This window comes from Poromitra crassiceps (assembly GCF_964638095.1).
Source record: "Poromitra crassiceps genome assembly, chromosome: 2".
Taxonomy (NCBI): Eukaryota; Metazoa; Chordata; class Actinopteri; order Beryciformes; family Melamphaidae; genus Poromitra; species Poromitra crassiceps.
Window position 1 is genome coordinate 60,636,584 of NC_139624.1, and position 15,275 is coordinate 60,651,858.

Genomic DNA, 15,275 nt, shown 5'->3' on the forward strand with positions numbered 1-15,275 from the left:
TTCAGAAAAGATTGTCAATTAACGATTTTCGACTTTCAATAATAAAAGTCCATCCTGATAATAAACATTATTATTCAAAAATTCAAAATTCATTGCCCATCCCTAAATCATGCCAGATGATATGAGTGTAAAGGTGTGTACATCTTTCCCTTGGTGTGTAGGTGTGTATGTATGGTGTGTACTCACGTCTTAAGCGTGCCAGAAGTCATCAGCTCAGTGACCAGAACAATGCATTTCTTTCCCTTGCACGGTCCCTCCCAGGAGTCGTAGAAGCGGACGATGTTAGGATGCTGCAGACCGTTCAACATCCCAGCTTCCTCTTTGAAGCGCTGACGCTCCGTCTTGGACAGCTTACGGTCCTACACGCGGGACAGGAGAGGAGAATTAGTCATCACAGACACAAAACTATAATAAAACAATATTAGTGCAGCACAATGTTCAGTAGTGTAACATGAGCCACTTCTTAACATGCAGTGGAATCCGGATTATAACCAGCTCCTAGCCGGTTGGCCTGCATGTTAAAAAACAATTAGCCGGCTTATGCGCACTCCTGCGACGATCCGCATTATAGGAAAAGCAGCTGTTGTTTAACACTGGCAGCTCATGATCCAGATCATGTAGCTGTTATGTGTGAGTGGGCGGGTGGTGGCACTTTACAAACCATTAATGTCCCATCATTATTTTCATGAATGGACATAGCGTTAGTTACGTGGCTGGATTATTTGGAACGAAAACTTTATTGTCCGCAAGTGGAAATTCGTCTATGGTTCCACCACAGACATGTCTCAAAAGATAAAACACAACAATACACATGACAAACACATGAAACACATGAAACAATGCAATTATGACAAAGAACCTGGCTAGACATCCACAAAATGACCACACATCCACAAAACAGTCAACACACATTCATCCACACCAATGCACAAAAGTAGAGAAAGAGTACAAAGAGTACAAAAGAGTAAAGAAGAGAGCCAAATTAGGTGAGTAAACAACTAAAAGTTGAATCGTTTCTTTGTCCCCCATCTGCCAGTTTAAAAATGCAACAAGGGAGATGATAAGCCTATTAGAGTTGCACGATCTTGACCTCAGTCAGATCGTCCATTGCCACCCTTTGACATCACCAATACACAATGTCATCGCGCAAGCACATGGCTATAATATGGATGTTAACGTCCATTTAATTAGCTTCAGGTGTGCTCTCGCTGTACTTTGCTAATTAGCATCGATGCTAGCGGGACTTACCCAGCTATCGTCATAGCCTGCTTTTACTGCTGCTTGCTGGTAATGTTAATCCCATCATTCCCATGTCAGAAAAAGTCTCCAGATTTGTCGCAAACGTTAGTCTCTTCTGAGAAAGATTGTCTCCAGGAGGGTCTGAAAAGTTTTCTCGAGTTGGATGCAGCCAATTATTGTGTGAGGCAGCCAGTGTTGTGTGACTGTGAGCGTCCAGTGTTGTGTGACTGTGAGCGTCCAAGCTAACACAGCTGCGGAGAGGAGAGGAGCTGACTGACTGACAGCCTATATCGAGACATAGGCCTAGCCTAACTTTTGTGGGGAGAAATAAATTGAAAACTAGTCAGATATGACTTGAATGCCAATTGTAAAATAAATCATCCACAGTGATTGACGATGGTGCAACCACTATTTTGACTGGGCGGCTTTATGTAACAAGGCAAGTGCTCATTTTTGGCACATTGCCACCCCTCGTTATTGCCTGAATGGTCGGAATGGAACCTCCGTTAAAACGGCATGTTTTTGAATGGAGTTTGGTTACAGATTCTATATCGCATTTCTTTTATCGATACATGCTACCGCACCCCCTCCCCCCGCCCACTGGCAGAGAGAATACGGACCATTTCCAGCTGTTTCTAAACACAGACTCCTCATGTCTAGAAAGGTAAAACCGTAAAATATCCTGCTCTGGCTAGCCAGACATGATCCAGACTTCATGTTTAGAAGAGGCTATGCATTAATCAAGATGGACGAGGACAAGAAGAGAGGAGAATTAGTATACGCAGTAGAGAAAACATATTGATGGTCCATCAAAATGACTGTGACAACCTAATTCATTCATGTAGGAAGAGGATTTGGGTGGGTGGAGAGGAATGCAAGCAAACAAATTATATGAGAGGAGGAGAAATTATATCAAACACATGTCCACATGTGGTATGTATGACTGAGGGGGCAGTTTTGTTGCAGTGGTTTGAGGCCAATGCGAAAGTACCAAAAAACTTCAGTTCCTTTTTCTTTTTTTTTATCTTTATTTATACAGGGAGAGTCTCACTGAGAGCAATGTTCTCTTTTTCAGGAGTGCCCTGTTCATATTCACACCTGGAAGCTGACCAGTACAACCACAGTCTGATCTGCTGGCCACTGATCAGCTCCACTGGAGCAGTTGGGGTTAAGGACCTTGCTCAAGCCAGGGCACCTCAGTAGTGGTAATGAGGGAGGGGCAAGCGCTGCCTTTTCACTTTCCCCACCCAGATTTATCCTGCCGGTCCCGGGGATTGAACCAACGACCTTCCGGTCACAAGCTCGCTTCTCTAACCCTTGGGCCACCCCTGACCCTGCCTCCTTGAATGGTCACTTGAGGCTGGCTCCAAAAGGGAGTCATTATCCATTCAGCCCCATGTTAAAATGACCCACTTTACAGCATAAATAAACATGTTTACCGCCTGGGTAAAAAAAACGCTTTTGGTCTCTACAGCTAATTTCACCTTTCATGACAACTGTACGGTGGGGGGGGATGTTGTGATACTGCAGTTTGCTGGTCATGGACCAACAGCAGGAGGCGCTGTGGCTCTGGGAAACCCCCTCTCATCTAAATAATGGCTACAAATACATTGATGACCTCTGGCTCCAAAAAACCAGGCTGGCAACAGCCAAAATGCCAAACCCCAGGCTTCAAAACAGAGTCCACTTATCAATGGGTGATGTCACACTCACTATGTCCATCTTTTTTTTTTACAGTCTATGGGCATGACAGTCTATGTCTATGGGTATTTTCCAGTCTATGGGTATGACAACCGAATTCCACATCTGACACTGTACCATTTACAGGTCCTTTTCAAATCCTAAGGCACATCCTGAAACTAGACTCTGTCTCTGACTAAATAACGTAGCAAGTTACAGAAAAACACAGCTGATATGGATACAAAGTGGACAAACATCCATTGGAGGTGTTGAGACTGAATGAGTCAGTTCATCCTTTGTTGCTCAGTGAAGCACGTTTCTCAATGTGTGTGTGTGGCGTTGGTGACTTCTAGTCTGTGTCCTTAGCACCAAGCTTAAAGTGAGTCTTTATTAGTGGTGGTTGTAGCCACTCAGTAGCTGGACCAAAACAAGCTAAGAAAAGAAAAGAAAGTTACAATCCACATTCTTCCACCCTGGACAAGACTAGCTTTGACACACATACACATACACATACATACACACCCACACTTCAAACATATAGAAACACATGCACGTACGCACGCACACACACACACACACACACACACACACACACACACACACACACACACACACACACACACAAACACATTTAATAGGCATACCAGCTCTACCACTCATACCTCAATAAACGCTGATGCAAAGGGCACTGTGGCCAGGACAGTTACTTGTAAAGAAGTGTGTGTGTGTGTGTGTGTGTGTGTGTGTGTGTGTGTGTGTGTGTGTGTGTGTGTGTGTGTGTGTGTGTGTGTGTGTGTGTGTGTGTGTGTGTGTGTGTGTGTGTGTGTGTGCTTACATGGCATGCACACGTGTGCCGGCATTCATGCATTCACGTCACCGTTAATTTTATGTAGAGAAAACCTAAGTGAGAAAGTTTTTTTCCCTGTGGTACAGAAACAGTACAGTTAAGTGACAAGGGATGACATTGTCTTTGTTAAAACAATCAGTTCTGCTGAGATTTAAGGACTATGTTCTTGAGTGGCTTTTAAACATGAAGTCTGGATCATGTCTGGCTAGCCAGAGCAGGATATTTTCAGGTTTTACCTTTTTAAACATGAGGGGTCTTTGTTTAGAAACAACTGGATATGAGCCGTTTTTTCTGCCAGTGGGCGGGGGGAGGGGGTGCGGTAGCATGTATCGATAACAAGAAATGTGATAGGAAACAGCTTTAGCGAATCTGTAACCAAACTCCATTCAAAAACATGCCGTTTTAACAGAGGGTCCATTCCAACCATTCAGGCAATAACGAGGGGTGGCATTGTGCCAAAAATCAGCGCTTGCCTTGTTACATAAAGCCGCCCAGTCAAAATAGTGGTCAAACCGTCGTCAATCACTGTGGGTGATTTATTTTACAAGTGGCATTCAAGTCATATCTGACTAGTTTTAAATTAATTTCTCCCCACAAAAGTTAGGCTAGGCCTATGTCTCGATATAGGCTGTCAGTCAGTCAGCTCCTCTCCTCGCAGCTGTGGACGCTCACAGTCACACAACACTGCCTGCCTCAAATGGCTGCCTCACACAATAGACTTGGCTGCATCCAACTCGAGAAAACTTCTCAGAAGAGACTAACGTTAGCGACAAATCTGGAGACTTTTTCTGACATGGGAATGATGGGATTATTACCAGCAAGCAGCAGTAAAAGCAGGCAATGACGATAGCTGGGTAAGTCCCGCTAGCATCGATGCTAAGTTAGCAAAGTAGCCTACAGCAAGAGCGCAGCTGAAGCTAATTAATATGGACGTTAACATCCATATAATATATAGCCATGTGCTTGCGCAATGACATCATGTATTGGTGATGTCAAAGGGTGGCGATTGACGATCTGACTGGGGTCAAGATCGCGCAACTCTAGTAGGCTATATCATCTCCCTTGTTGCATTTTTAAACTGGCAGATGGAGGACAGAAGAAATGATTAAACTTTTAGTTGTTTACTCACCTAATTTGGCTCTCTTCCAAATAATCCAGCCACGTAACTAACGCTACGTCCATTCATGAAAATAATGATGGGACATTAATGGTTTGTAAAGTGCCACCATGCGCCCACTCAGACATAACAGCTAGATGATCTGGATCATGAGCTGCCAGAGTTAAACAACAGTCACTTTTCCTATAATGCGGATCGTATACTGGGGGTTGAGATGAAAATGATACGGACTCGAGGGAGTGCGCGTAAGCAGGCTAATTGTTGTTTAACATGCAGGCCAACCGGCTAGGAGCTGGTTATAATCCGGATTCCACTGCATGTTAAGAAGTGGCTTTAGAGGATTCATGGTGCATGAACAACAGGCTGTTTGAGTGAGCGTGTCTGGACACATTGTGTCCGTGTGTTTGGGCCACACAGTATTGATGTATCTAGCTCTGTTTCTTCACCAGCTCTGTGTCCAAGCACAGCTGACACATTCAGCACGTCGCTGCCCCAAAAATAAACAACGGGGCTACCTGACCACCATAAATAAGGTGATGAAACCTCAATACGAGAGGATCTGGGGCAAGATGTGGAGACGACTTGCTGGGTGACCCTAAAGTACCAAGTTGTTCATGCCAAATGCATGGAGTTATAAGGGCAGGCAAGGGAACAGAGCGATAAATCTACAGATAGGCACACAAAGAGAGTCTGGTAGCTGTGAGGGCTGCTTGGAGATTATAGATGACAGAATAACTGAACAGGGCTGTCCCAAACGATTATTTTCTTATCGATTAATCTAGCGATTATTTTTTCGATTAGTCGATTAATCTAACGATTATTTTTTTATTTAATTTTTTTATTATATAACAATAAATTTACCCAAAACAAATAAATAACCAAAAACTTTTATTTTATTTAACCATCTCATTCTCTTTAACAGTCCAACATAAAAGCTCTCAAATAAAATTAAAGCAAGAGCTTGTCCTCAAATAAAATGAATATAGTGCAATTCAAAATAAAATAGTTAATAATTAATCTTATTATTATAATAGATAGTGCCTGCCTATTTGTCAGTTGCCTGCTCTCATCACGAAAATACTGGACCACCTGACACATTGATTAAATTGATCATCATCATGATTCATCACTGTATGTATGAACCCTTTCCCTAAACCAAGGAGGATCAGTATTTTTACAGGACATGGATTTATTTAATCACTGGAGTAATATGCAGCTAACTCAGCCAAATGTATGTTTGCATCAGTGTGGAGGTAAGGAAATAAATAATACAAACGATTTACAGACTAACAGTCACAGACTGTAACAATGGTCTGTAACGTTAGTTTTGATCTCATCTTACATGGCCGTGAACGCAAACAGAAGAATGTAAACAGCCGAATAGCACTGTTAAATGATGCACGCAGTAAATTAACGTGAGCAGCAACAGACTAACAATGGTCTGTAATGTTAGTTTAATCAATTTTCTACATGTTAGCCGTGAAAGCAAACGGAAATATGTACGTTAACGTTAAACGGCCGAATAACACCGTTAAATGGTGTAATGTTATGTTCGCTGCGGTGCAGAAATTACTTTCAACATGACGGTGATGGTTTAGAAACTACGCTAATGCCTACCCCACACTACAGGATAATTTGCAAGATTATGGTCAAGATTCCCCCCCTCCCGATTTTCTCGGGGGTGCTCCCGATTTGATGCGCGTCGGGCAGATAATCTTCCCAAAAGATCCTGTAGTGTGTGGGGTTCAAAGATTCACAATCGGGAAGACTGCCTCTTCCCGATTGTGAATCGGGGATATCTAACATGTTAGATATTTACAACCCGACAGGCGATTGCATCTTGAGCAGAGAGCCAGTAGTAGCTGCGTTTCCATTACAGTTTTTCGCAAAATAATCTGGTCCGCCCGCAGCCCCGCACATAAACATAGAACGAGGAAATTGTCCTCGAGGTGAAATACCCGTGCGTCTTTGAACGGGACGGAAAACTAATGCTATACTGCAAAGCATGTAGCCTACACGGAAAAGTGAGTCAAATCAGCAGACGCCCCCTCCACAAGGCACCTGTGCAGACGGTTTTCGCCTGGCCGTGCACAGTAGGCCTACACCCCGAATGGACGCGGCTGTCCGCGCAAATATTAGTTAAACAAATCCTTTCAGTGCAAATGCATTATAAAAACAAAAAATAAGATTTGTTTAGAAAACGAAATGACACAAATGTATTATTATTATTATTATTATTATTATTATCATTATTACTACTACTACACCCGGTGCGCACACTGAATAGGCATTTTAAAAGTTAACGTCGAGCCCTGCTTCCAAGGTGAATCTTCTGCATAATCTTCTAGTGTGTGGGGTTGCGTTTGAACAGACGCGATTGTGTGCGTGTCCCAAGATTGAAATGTAAAAAAATCGGCTCTCTCTGTCCTGTAGTGTGTGGGGTCTCAAGATTTTTATAATCTTCAAGGATTTGAAAATCCTGTAGTGTGGGGTAGGCATAAGTCAATAACCGGTCGTAAATGTGTTGCGCAAGTCACAACCCCTCAGCACGGCTGTATTCAGCCCTCAATTATAAACCGCAAACCGGAGTACGTTATAACGTTATAAATATAGTCACGACGTCAACAACTAACCAACAGTGTTGGGCAGTAACGCGTTACTTAGCAACGCGTTACTTAGCAACGCGTTACTGTAATTGGTTACTTTTTTAGTAACTAAGTAATATAAGGTGTTACAATTTCCAAAACAGTAATTAGATTACAGTTACTAATCCAAGTAACGCATGCGTTACTGCGTTACATCATTGCCTGCCAGAATGCAGTGTTTTCTATGTAAAAGAAGAAAAGAAAACATTTTATCCTCACTGACTCAGGTAGACCTGTCGCGCACACATATACGTCATAGTGTATGTGCGCGCGACAGCGTCAGAGCGTGCACGCCGGCTTTCAAAACAAACCGAGTCAGAAGAAGGAGACGAGCAAGGGAAATATCCGTTCAAAAGCTGGAACATTATTGTCCTTTGTAAACTATGTGCGAGCAGCTTGGCAGATGCTACCTATTTGCACTGTTGACTCGCCCTCATATCGATGCATCATAGAGAAAATAGCCACGAAGAACAATATCAAGCTGCCGCAGCCGCACACAGAGAAAGACGTTTGCTGGCTACCTCGAGAGAGAATATGCGGGGATAGAGCATAGGGATGGAGGCTAAATTGAAGGCGACGCCGCGTGAGGTAGACGTGGGTGGTGTAACAGTTCACTGGATTAACAGATACACTTTGGGTAAGTGTTGTACACTTTGTTACTTCCTAACCTTCTTGTCAAAGCCTTCTGACCTCTCCCGAGTCCCGAGAGAGAGAGAGCCTGGTGACGCAAGGTTATTCTGACCCTAGTCAGACGGCCCAGGGTATGTTGACAGATCATCACTTTTCTTTCAGCAACAAAGCTTGAAACGTTTGCATTGAGGCTGTGTTGTTTTATTACCACTCCGACAGTAACAGCATCTTTCTTCCACTCACGTTATCTGTCTGACTATCATTTCACGGCTTTTCCAGTGTGAAGCTAGCCAGTCTTAACACACCACTTCCTGTTCTTTCTAACCGAATTTCAAAGTAAAATGCCTTTGGTGTTTCTTTTAACATAGCTTCTTTTGTGTGTTTTTTACTGAGATGTACTGACATTGGCTTCTGCTGTAACACAATAATTTCCCCCAGGGGATTAATAAAGTACTCTATCTATCTATCTATCTATCTATCTATCTATCATAATACCAAAGCGAAAATAATTAATACAGTGACATGCTAGACATGTAACAACTTAAGTGTAAGGTATTTGGGGTAAAAAAGAAAAGAAAAAGTAACTAGTAACGTAACTAGTAACGTACCTAGTTACTTTTTGAAAAAGTAATCAGTAAAGTAACTTTTATTACTTTTTTGCTACCAATGCTGGGGGTCCGTATCATCGACTTATAAAGATGGACGCCATTCCATGGTTCCATTAGTGAAGCCGCTGCATGTTAGATCGCCGCCCTGACGGCTGAATCCAGTATTAGGTCACAAGGCCCGCCTCCCCATGTTAGTGGATGGGAAAATTACAACCGAAATAATCACAGTAGCCTATACGTCAGATATTTTTTTTCCAAAGGTGGTTTGTATCATTTTAGATAGTCATTATCATGCTAATGCCTGTGCAAGTGGTCATTTTTCTGATCAGTTTATTTTTAAGTAGTTATTTGACATATAAAAAGGGATAAAAATGGATGATTGACAGCTGTGGCAGCCAGTCTCAAGCCGTCATTGGCTGGACAGGCTCTTCACAGTATAGAACTAGCGTTGGTTTGACATAGACAGGACACAGTGCTGCTTTGTGCTTTCATCATGTAACGCTGCCTGGAGGTCTGGGTGGCTCTGTGTGGACCCGGGGCAGAGGCTCTTAACACGGGTAGTGGCTCCCTGGAGGTCGGGGTGGCTGTGCTGGCTACCAGACATATCAATGGACCGCAATAAAAAGAACATTGTTTTGAGAAAGGCACGCGAGGAATTAACGTTGGTTGGGGACTGAAGTAAGTTCAGAAAATATGTGTTTTAGTAGTTACTCCAGCTACGTTAGCCACTTTCGCTAGTCGGCTGTTTTTCATTATTTATCGGCTTAATATTACTATAACTTAACAACCGATAACGATAGCTGGAATAACACAATAATATACACATATTTTCAGAACTTGCCAGGTTGTCAAACTGCCAGGAAATGTGTTTTATAAGATGGGGCCTAGTACGCAAGCACCAGCCATGAGCTAATCGCTAACCCGTTAGCGTCACATAAACAGAGGTTTTATTTCTGGTATTAAAGCAACAAACATTTTTATATGGATATCTCAGAGAAATGCTTTGACTGTGGGGCTGTTCCTTCTTCACAAGCTCCTTTCTTAGCTGTTGTAAGGATATACGGTAGTTAACAGAGACGAGACTAGGCAGCTAGGCTAACGTTACCACTGAGCTATATTAAATATAACGTTACAGCAGGCTGCCCTACCCACACTATACCAGTAAACAACGTAGCGTAAAGCGTCAAGGTTAGATTTGTAAAACCAACATTTACTCCAAAAGGAATTAAATCATAAAGTTAATCAAAATGCCACGGAAACATTGGCTAGCTTAATCAACACAGCAGTGGATCGGATCATTTCCCCAGTGAGGCAGAGAGCAGCCTCCACTTCCGGTCCGGGCTGAGAGCACAGCAGCCCGGAGGAGAAATCTCCGACAACCAAAATCAGATTTTCGTACAGGCGTCATTTTGATAAACTGATCTCATAGTGGGACTCTTCCTGGTTACTTTTGGCGAGACAAAAAATATTACAACTTAAAGTGTTATATTTACAGAGCTAGACTGTGTATAAATACACAACGCACTGTGCGCATTCTAGAAACAGCATCTCTACATAAGAAAGTTCAGAGGGGCAGGGAGCCCACAGAGGTTCTAAATCAACGGAGCTACTGCGCAGAATCTGGTTCACTGATTTTCACAGGATTTTGGCTTCAATAGAGCATACAGGGAGGAGATAGGGACACTCTCTCCATTCATATATCTCAGTGGTCCATATGGAAAGTGGAAATCGAAATGGTTCAAAGTTAAATCAATTTGGTCATTCAATCGCATTTTACTGCCATGTAAAGTAACGACAAGTAACAGTTAGCCGCTAACATTAGCCACACTATTTTTGTTTTGGGACGATTGGGACGCGTCGAGGCACGTAGCGTGCGTCGACGTAATTACGTAGTCGACGTTATCGATTGCGTCGACTCGCTGGGACAGCCCTATAACTGAAACACAGAGATTAGCAAGCCAAGCTCACTGCAAGGAGAAACCAAACATGTCAGACTTCAGGTGCCTTTTCAACAGATCAGGGTTGGAACCAGGGCTGGACCCCTATTTCCAGTAACACTGTCAGGATCATCACCAGTTTAGGGAAGAGCTCCTCTGAGGGACACACGACTTCAATGCATCTGGGCCTTATAAACCACCTGACTAGAGCTGGACAACATCGATACTTTCTAGTCTACCGTGCCTCGTCCTCGTCGTCCTTCCCCTCCTCCCCCTCATCACTAATTTCTACCGTACCTTGTCGGTTTTCCCTTGAGGTGGGCTCGCAGACGCAGCGCTCGCATACGCAGCTACAGCGGCCTCGCCTGCTCAACTGGCCTGCGCTTCGCGCAGTTGAGCGCAGGGACAAATAAATAAATAAATGAACAGCATATTAAATAGCCTAATCTTGTGTGACCTAAATGCAATCATTAATAGCATATTAAATAGGCTATCCTAATATTGCGTGACCTATAAGATATAGACCCCTTATACGCCTACGTCCCAATGACAACAAGCAGCGTCAGATGCGCAAGACGGAGGCAGAAAGACAGACTCCGCGCAGCCCTGTCAAGTAGTTTTCCAGTGGCCCGAAAACTATTCGAGCAAGACATGTCTTCGTGTTGTGCAGTGCGATGCCAGAATCGGAAAGCTATTGTAGCAGAGTATTCGGGTCCGCCTATTCACACTTGGTTAATAAAATAATAAACGATAGAGCCAGGCTGTAACGTTATAACAAGCTTCTCCCCACATATCCTGTTCTACGCAACTCGAGGGAACATACACAGCCTCGCACACACGCAATAGAACACAACACAACACTGAACAGTCTGTTACACTATCAACAAAGCAAGGACTAAAGTTTTACCGAATCCCGTCAACTCATACTGCTTTTAATGCTAACCGTAGGTGTCTTTGGTTGCAAGCCGAAAGAGGAAATCGTTAAAAATGCCCGACTTTGCAGTGCTCGCTCATTTCATATCAGGTAAGCTGTAGTAGGCTGCTAGTAACAGCCACATCACTCGATTAGTTAACAACCAAGTAACGTTAAATAATGTCATTATTGAGTTGAACTGATTGGAACGAGGACATCATTAAAAATGCCCGACTTTGTAGTGCTCTTCATAATCAGGTAAGCTGCCTGAAACTGTAGGCTGCTCAGCCACATCGCTCGGTTAGTTAACGACCAAGTAATGTTACATAATGTCATTATTGAGTTGTGTGTGCATTATCAACATACAGTAACAATATATCTTTGCAAGTTACAGAATAATTATCTACGCTATCCCCAGTTATAAAGGAATGCACGATATGTATTGCTGGCCACTAGGCTTGGCCAATTGACAGCGCCAGTGCGTGTGGGTCTGTAAGACATATCCCATTAAACAACATTAATTTCGATGCATAACATTGCTTATCACTAGGCGATAAGCTGTGGTAGTAAGCCGAGAACTGCATTTTAAAACTAAAATATAACTGTGTGTCGCAGATGGGCACAGAGAAGTCCTGACAGCGGGGCTTTTACACAGTTCTCAGTGTCTGTCAATGCTGGGCTCACGGCTTTTTGCCTACACGATGCGCGCGCAGCTCCAATGTTGACAGCTGTATAAGGGGTCTATAGGCTGTTGCCAGGCCCACCACAGAGTCAAGCTGATTAGGCGACCGCTTCACAAACAAGCAGAGACGCAGATAATTCATTAGAATTGCAGCGCTAAATGGGCCAAGTAATCCGCACAGCTTAGTGGCAACTAAAGTGCATGGCTCTCCCATATAGGCTACCAAACTAAAGTGCATGGCTCTCCCGTATAGGCTACCAAACTAAAGTGCATGGCTCTCCCGTATAGGCTACCAAACTAAAGTGCATGGCTCTCCCGTATAGGCTACCAAACTAAAGTGCATGGCTCTCCCGTATAGGCTACCAAACTAAAGTGCATGGCTCTCCCGTATAGGCTACTAAACTAAAGTGCATGGCTCTCCCGTATAGGCTACCAAACGTGGCATGCTGTCAATTTAGCGGAGGTAAAAAGCAGCTTTTGGGCAATGGGCCATATAGGCTCAATCACCATTGTGTTAACTCAGTTGGCGATATATAATGACTTAACAGACATGTATTTACATGAAAATCTTCTGGATTAGCACTTTAATATGATATGATTTAAGTGTTGGCTTTTCCTGGTTTTAAAGGCTGCATTACAGAAAAGTCATGTCATTTTCTGAACTTACGAGACTGTTCTAGCTGTTCTATTATTTCCTTTTACCACGCAGTCATTATATCCACATTACTTGATTATTTATATATATAAAAAAAATCTTGTGTAAATATTTGGGGGAAACACCAATAGTCATCCCTACAATATTGCAATATATGATTGATTGATTGATTGATTGATATAAATATTGAGGTATTTGGTCAGAAATATTGTGATATTTGATTTTGTCCATATCGCCCAGCCCTAGACCTCACACAAAGCAGAAGCTTTGCATCAATCATTCAAATTGTGGTTGTAGCATCCAATTCAACGGGTAGTATCCCTCACTTGTTGCACACACTCCACAACTAATCATTCTCTCAGGCCATGGTGTAGTTTGAAACACTTTAAACTATTAGAGGGCCTTTTTATGTCCTGCTCCTAAGATTAGGACAATTATGTGATGATCTGATATTGTATAACCTGAGGCCTCATCTATATCATATGATTTACAGAGAGAGAGATATAGAGTGAGAGAGAGGGAGAGAGTGAGAGAGAGAAGTGGTAGAGAGAAAGAAGTAGGAGAGAGAGAGAGAAAGGGAGAGAGTCTATAGCCCTGTTCGGAATCGGTCCCTATGACAGAAATAGTGGACTATTTAGTGTGTCGCCATTTTTTATAATGTCCGAATTCTCAACTGTTAAATTGATTCACTATCTAGTCCACTATAAAATACTCACAATGCACAGCTATTTCTAGTGAACAGTGAATGTACCCTACACTACCCTACAATGGTATACCACAATGCAATGTATGTGGTTGTCTTTATCGAAGGAGAAGAAGAAAGTCATTAGCTCGTGAGCTAACAAGCTTGTGAGCTACTTCACCAGCAAAGCTTGCTATTAGCACGTAATTAGAATTTCAACAATTTAATTAGGATTTAGCAGTCAAAACATGCAACATCAATACTACCTGAGGACATCTCAATCTGCTCACGAGCTCAGTTGTTTATGTGATAGTGGGCGCGGATTGCTTGCATCACATGAATACCCGGCGCATCTGGTGACACAATGATCTCCAGGAAAAAAAACTGTGTAGTGTCCGAAACTCATTTTGATCATTCCCCATATAGTTCACTATATGATAAACACTATATGGGGAATAGTGAGTGAGTGAATGAGTGAACGATTCTGAATGCAGCTTATGTGTGCCTGAAAGTTTTAGTGTGCGTGTGTGTGTGTCAGTTGCTAATGGATCATCATCAGTGAAATGGTTGCTGCAGGATGAGGGGATAAGCTGATAAGAGTCCGAACACACACAGGCACACGCATGCGCACACACTCACACATGCACACCCACAGCCACCCCCACACACGCACGCACGCAACACCTATACTAATTCTCTCTCATATAATATGATCACATGACCCCACGGGCACGTGACAATAGGTCTAGGTCACCTGACTGACGGGACAGCAACATTCCATTTCCCAGCAGCACTTAGAAAGACCCTGACCAACCATATCACTGCTACACACCTCCCCTAGGGCACCAAAACATTGCCGGGTGTGTGTGTGTGTGTGTGTTGTGTTGTGTGTGTGTGTGTGTGTGTGTGTGTGTGTGTGTGTGTGTGTGTGCGTGTGCGTGCAGATGTGTAGAGAAAGCAGACAGTAAGTCCAAAGGGGGTTCTCAATGTTTCCTCCTTCACTCTTGCACAAAATGATTGCAAATATCTTACAGGTACTGTATATAGAGGGGATACTGTATCAAATATCTTACAGGTATATACAATACATATATACATGGGATATTGTATAAAATATCTTACAGGTATATACAATACATATACAGTATAGAGGGATACTGTATCAAATATCTTTGTATTTTGAGTTCTCCCCTGGAAGTGATTTTGGTATAGATGAGCCATTGTATTTAAACAAGCAGTATTCTACTGAGTGACCTGTATTCAGAATATACCTATAGGGAGACATTTTGTTTGTCATTGTAAACCCACATCACAGTAAGGATGACATGTTCTTCATAGATCTAGCCTGTTAATTTTGCTCTTAAGCTTTCTCAAAGTGCACAAAGGAACTTTGTACTGTATGTGAATTAGGTGTTGTGGAAGATGAATTTAATTTTTTGTTTCATTGTATGCTATGCTAATAAAACATTATGTATCTATCTATCTATCTATCTATCTATCTATCTATCTATCTATCTATCTACACCAAATTCATGCATTTTACTTTAAAATGTTTTAAAAAGATCTCGTGGGGGGAGCATGCCTGTGGTCCCCCACCACAACAACTCAAAATCCTGTGGGAAACACCGTATCTTACAGGT

General features: G+C 42.6%; 1 protein-coding gene across 1 annotated transcript in view; it reads right to left on the reverse strand.

The window, feature by feature from the left end:
- Positions 1-15,275, reverse strand: part of wnk1b (WNK lysine deficient protein kinase 1b) — a gene marked incomplete at its 5' end in the record, with an annotated part of 328,259 nt that overhangs the window by 151,460 nt on the left and 161,524 nt on the right. The window contains one exon of the mRNA XM_083662628.1: positions 187-359. Coding sequence (XP_083518754.1) covers positions 187-359 — 173 coding nt within the window. The remainder of the gene's footprint in view (positions 1-186; positions 360-15,275) is intronic.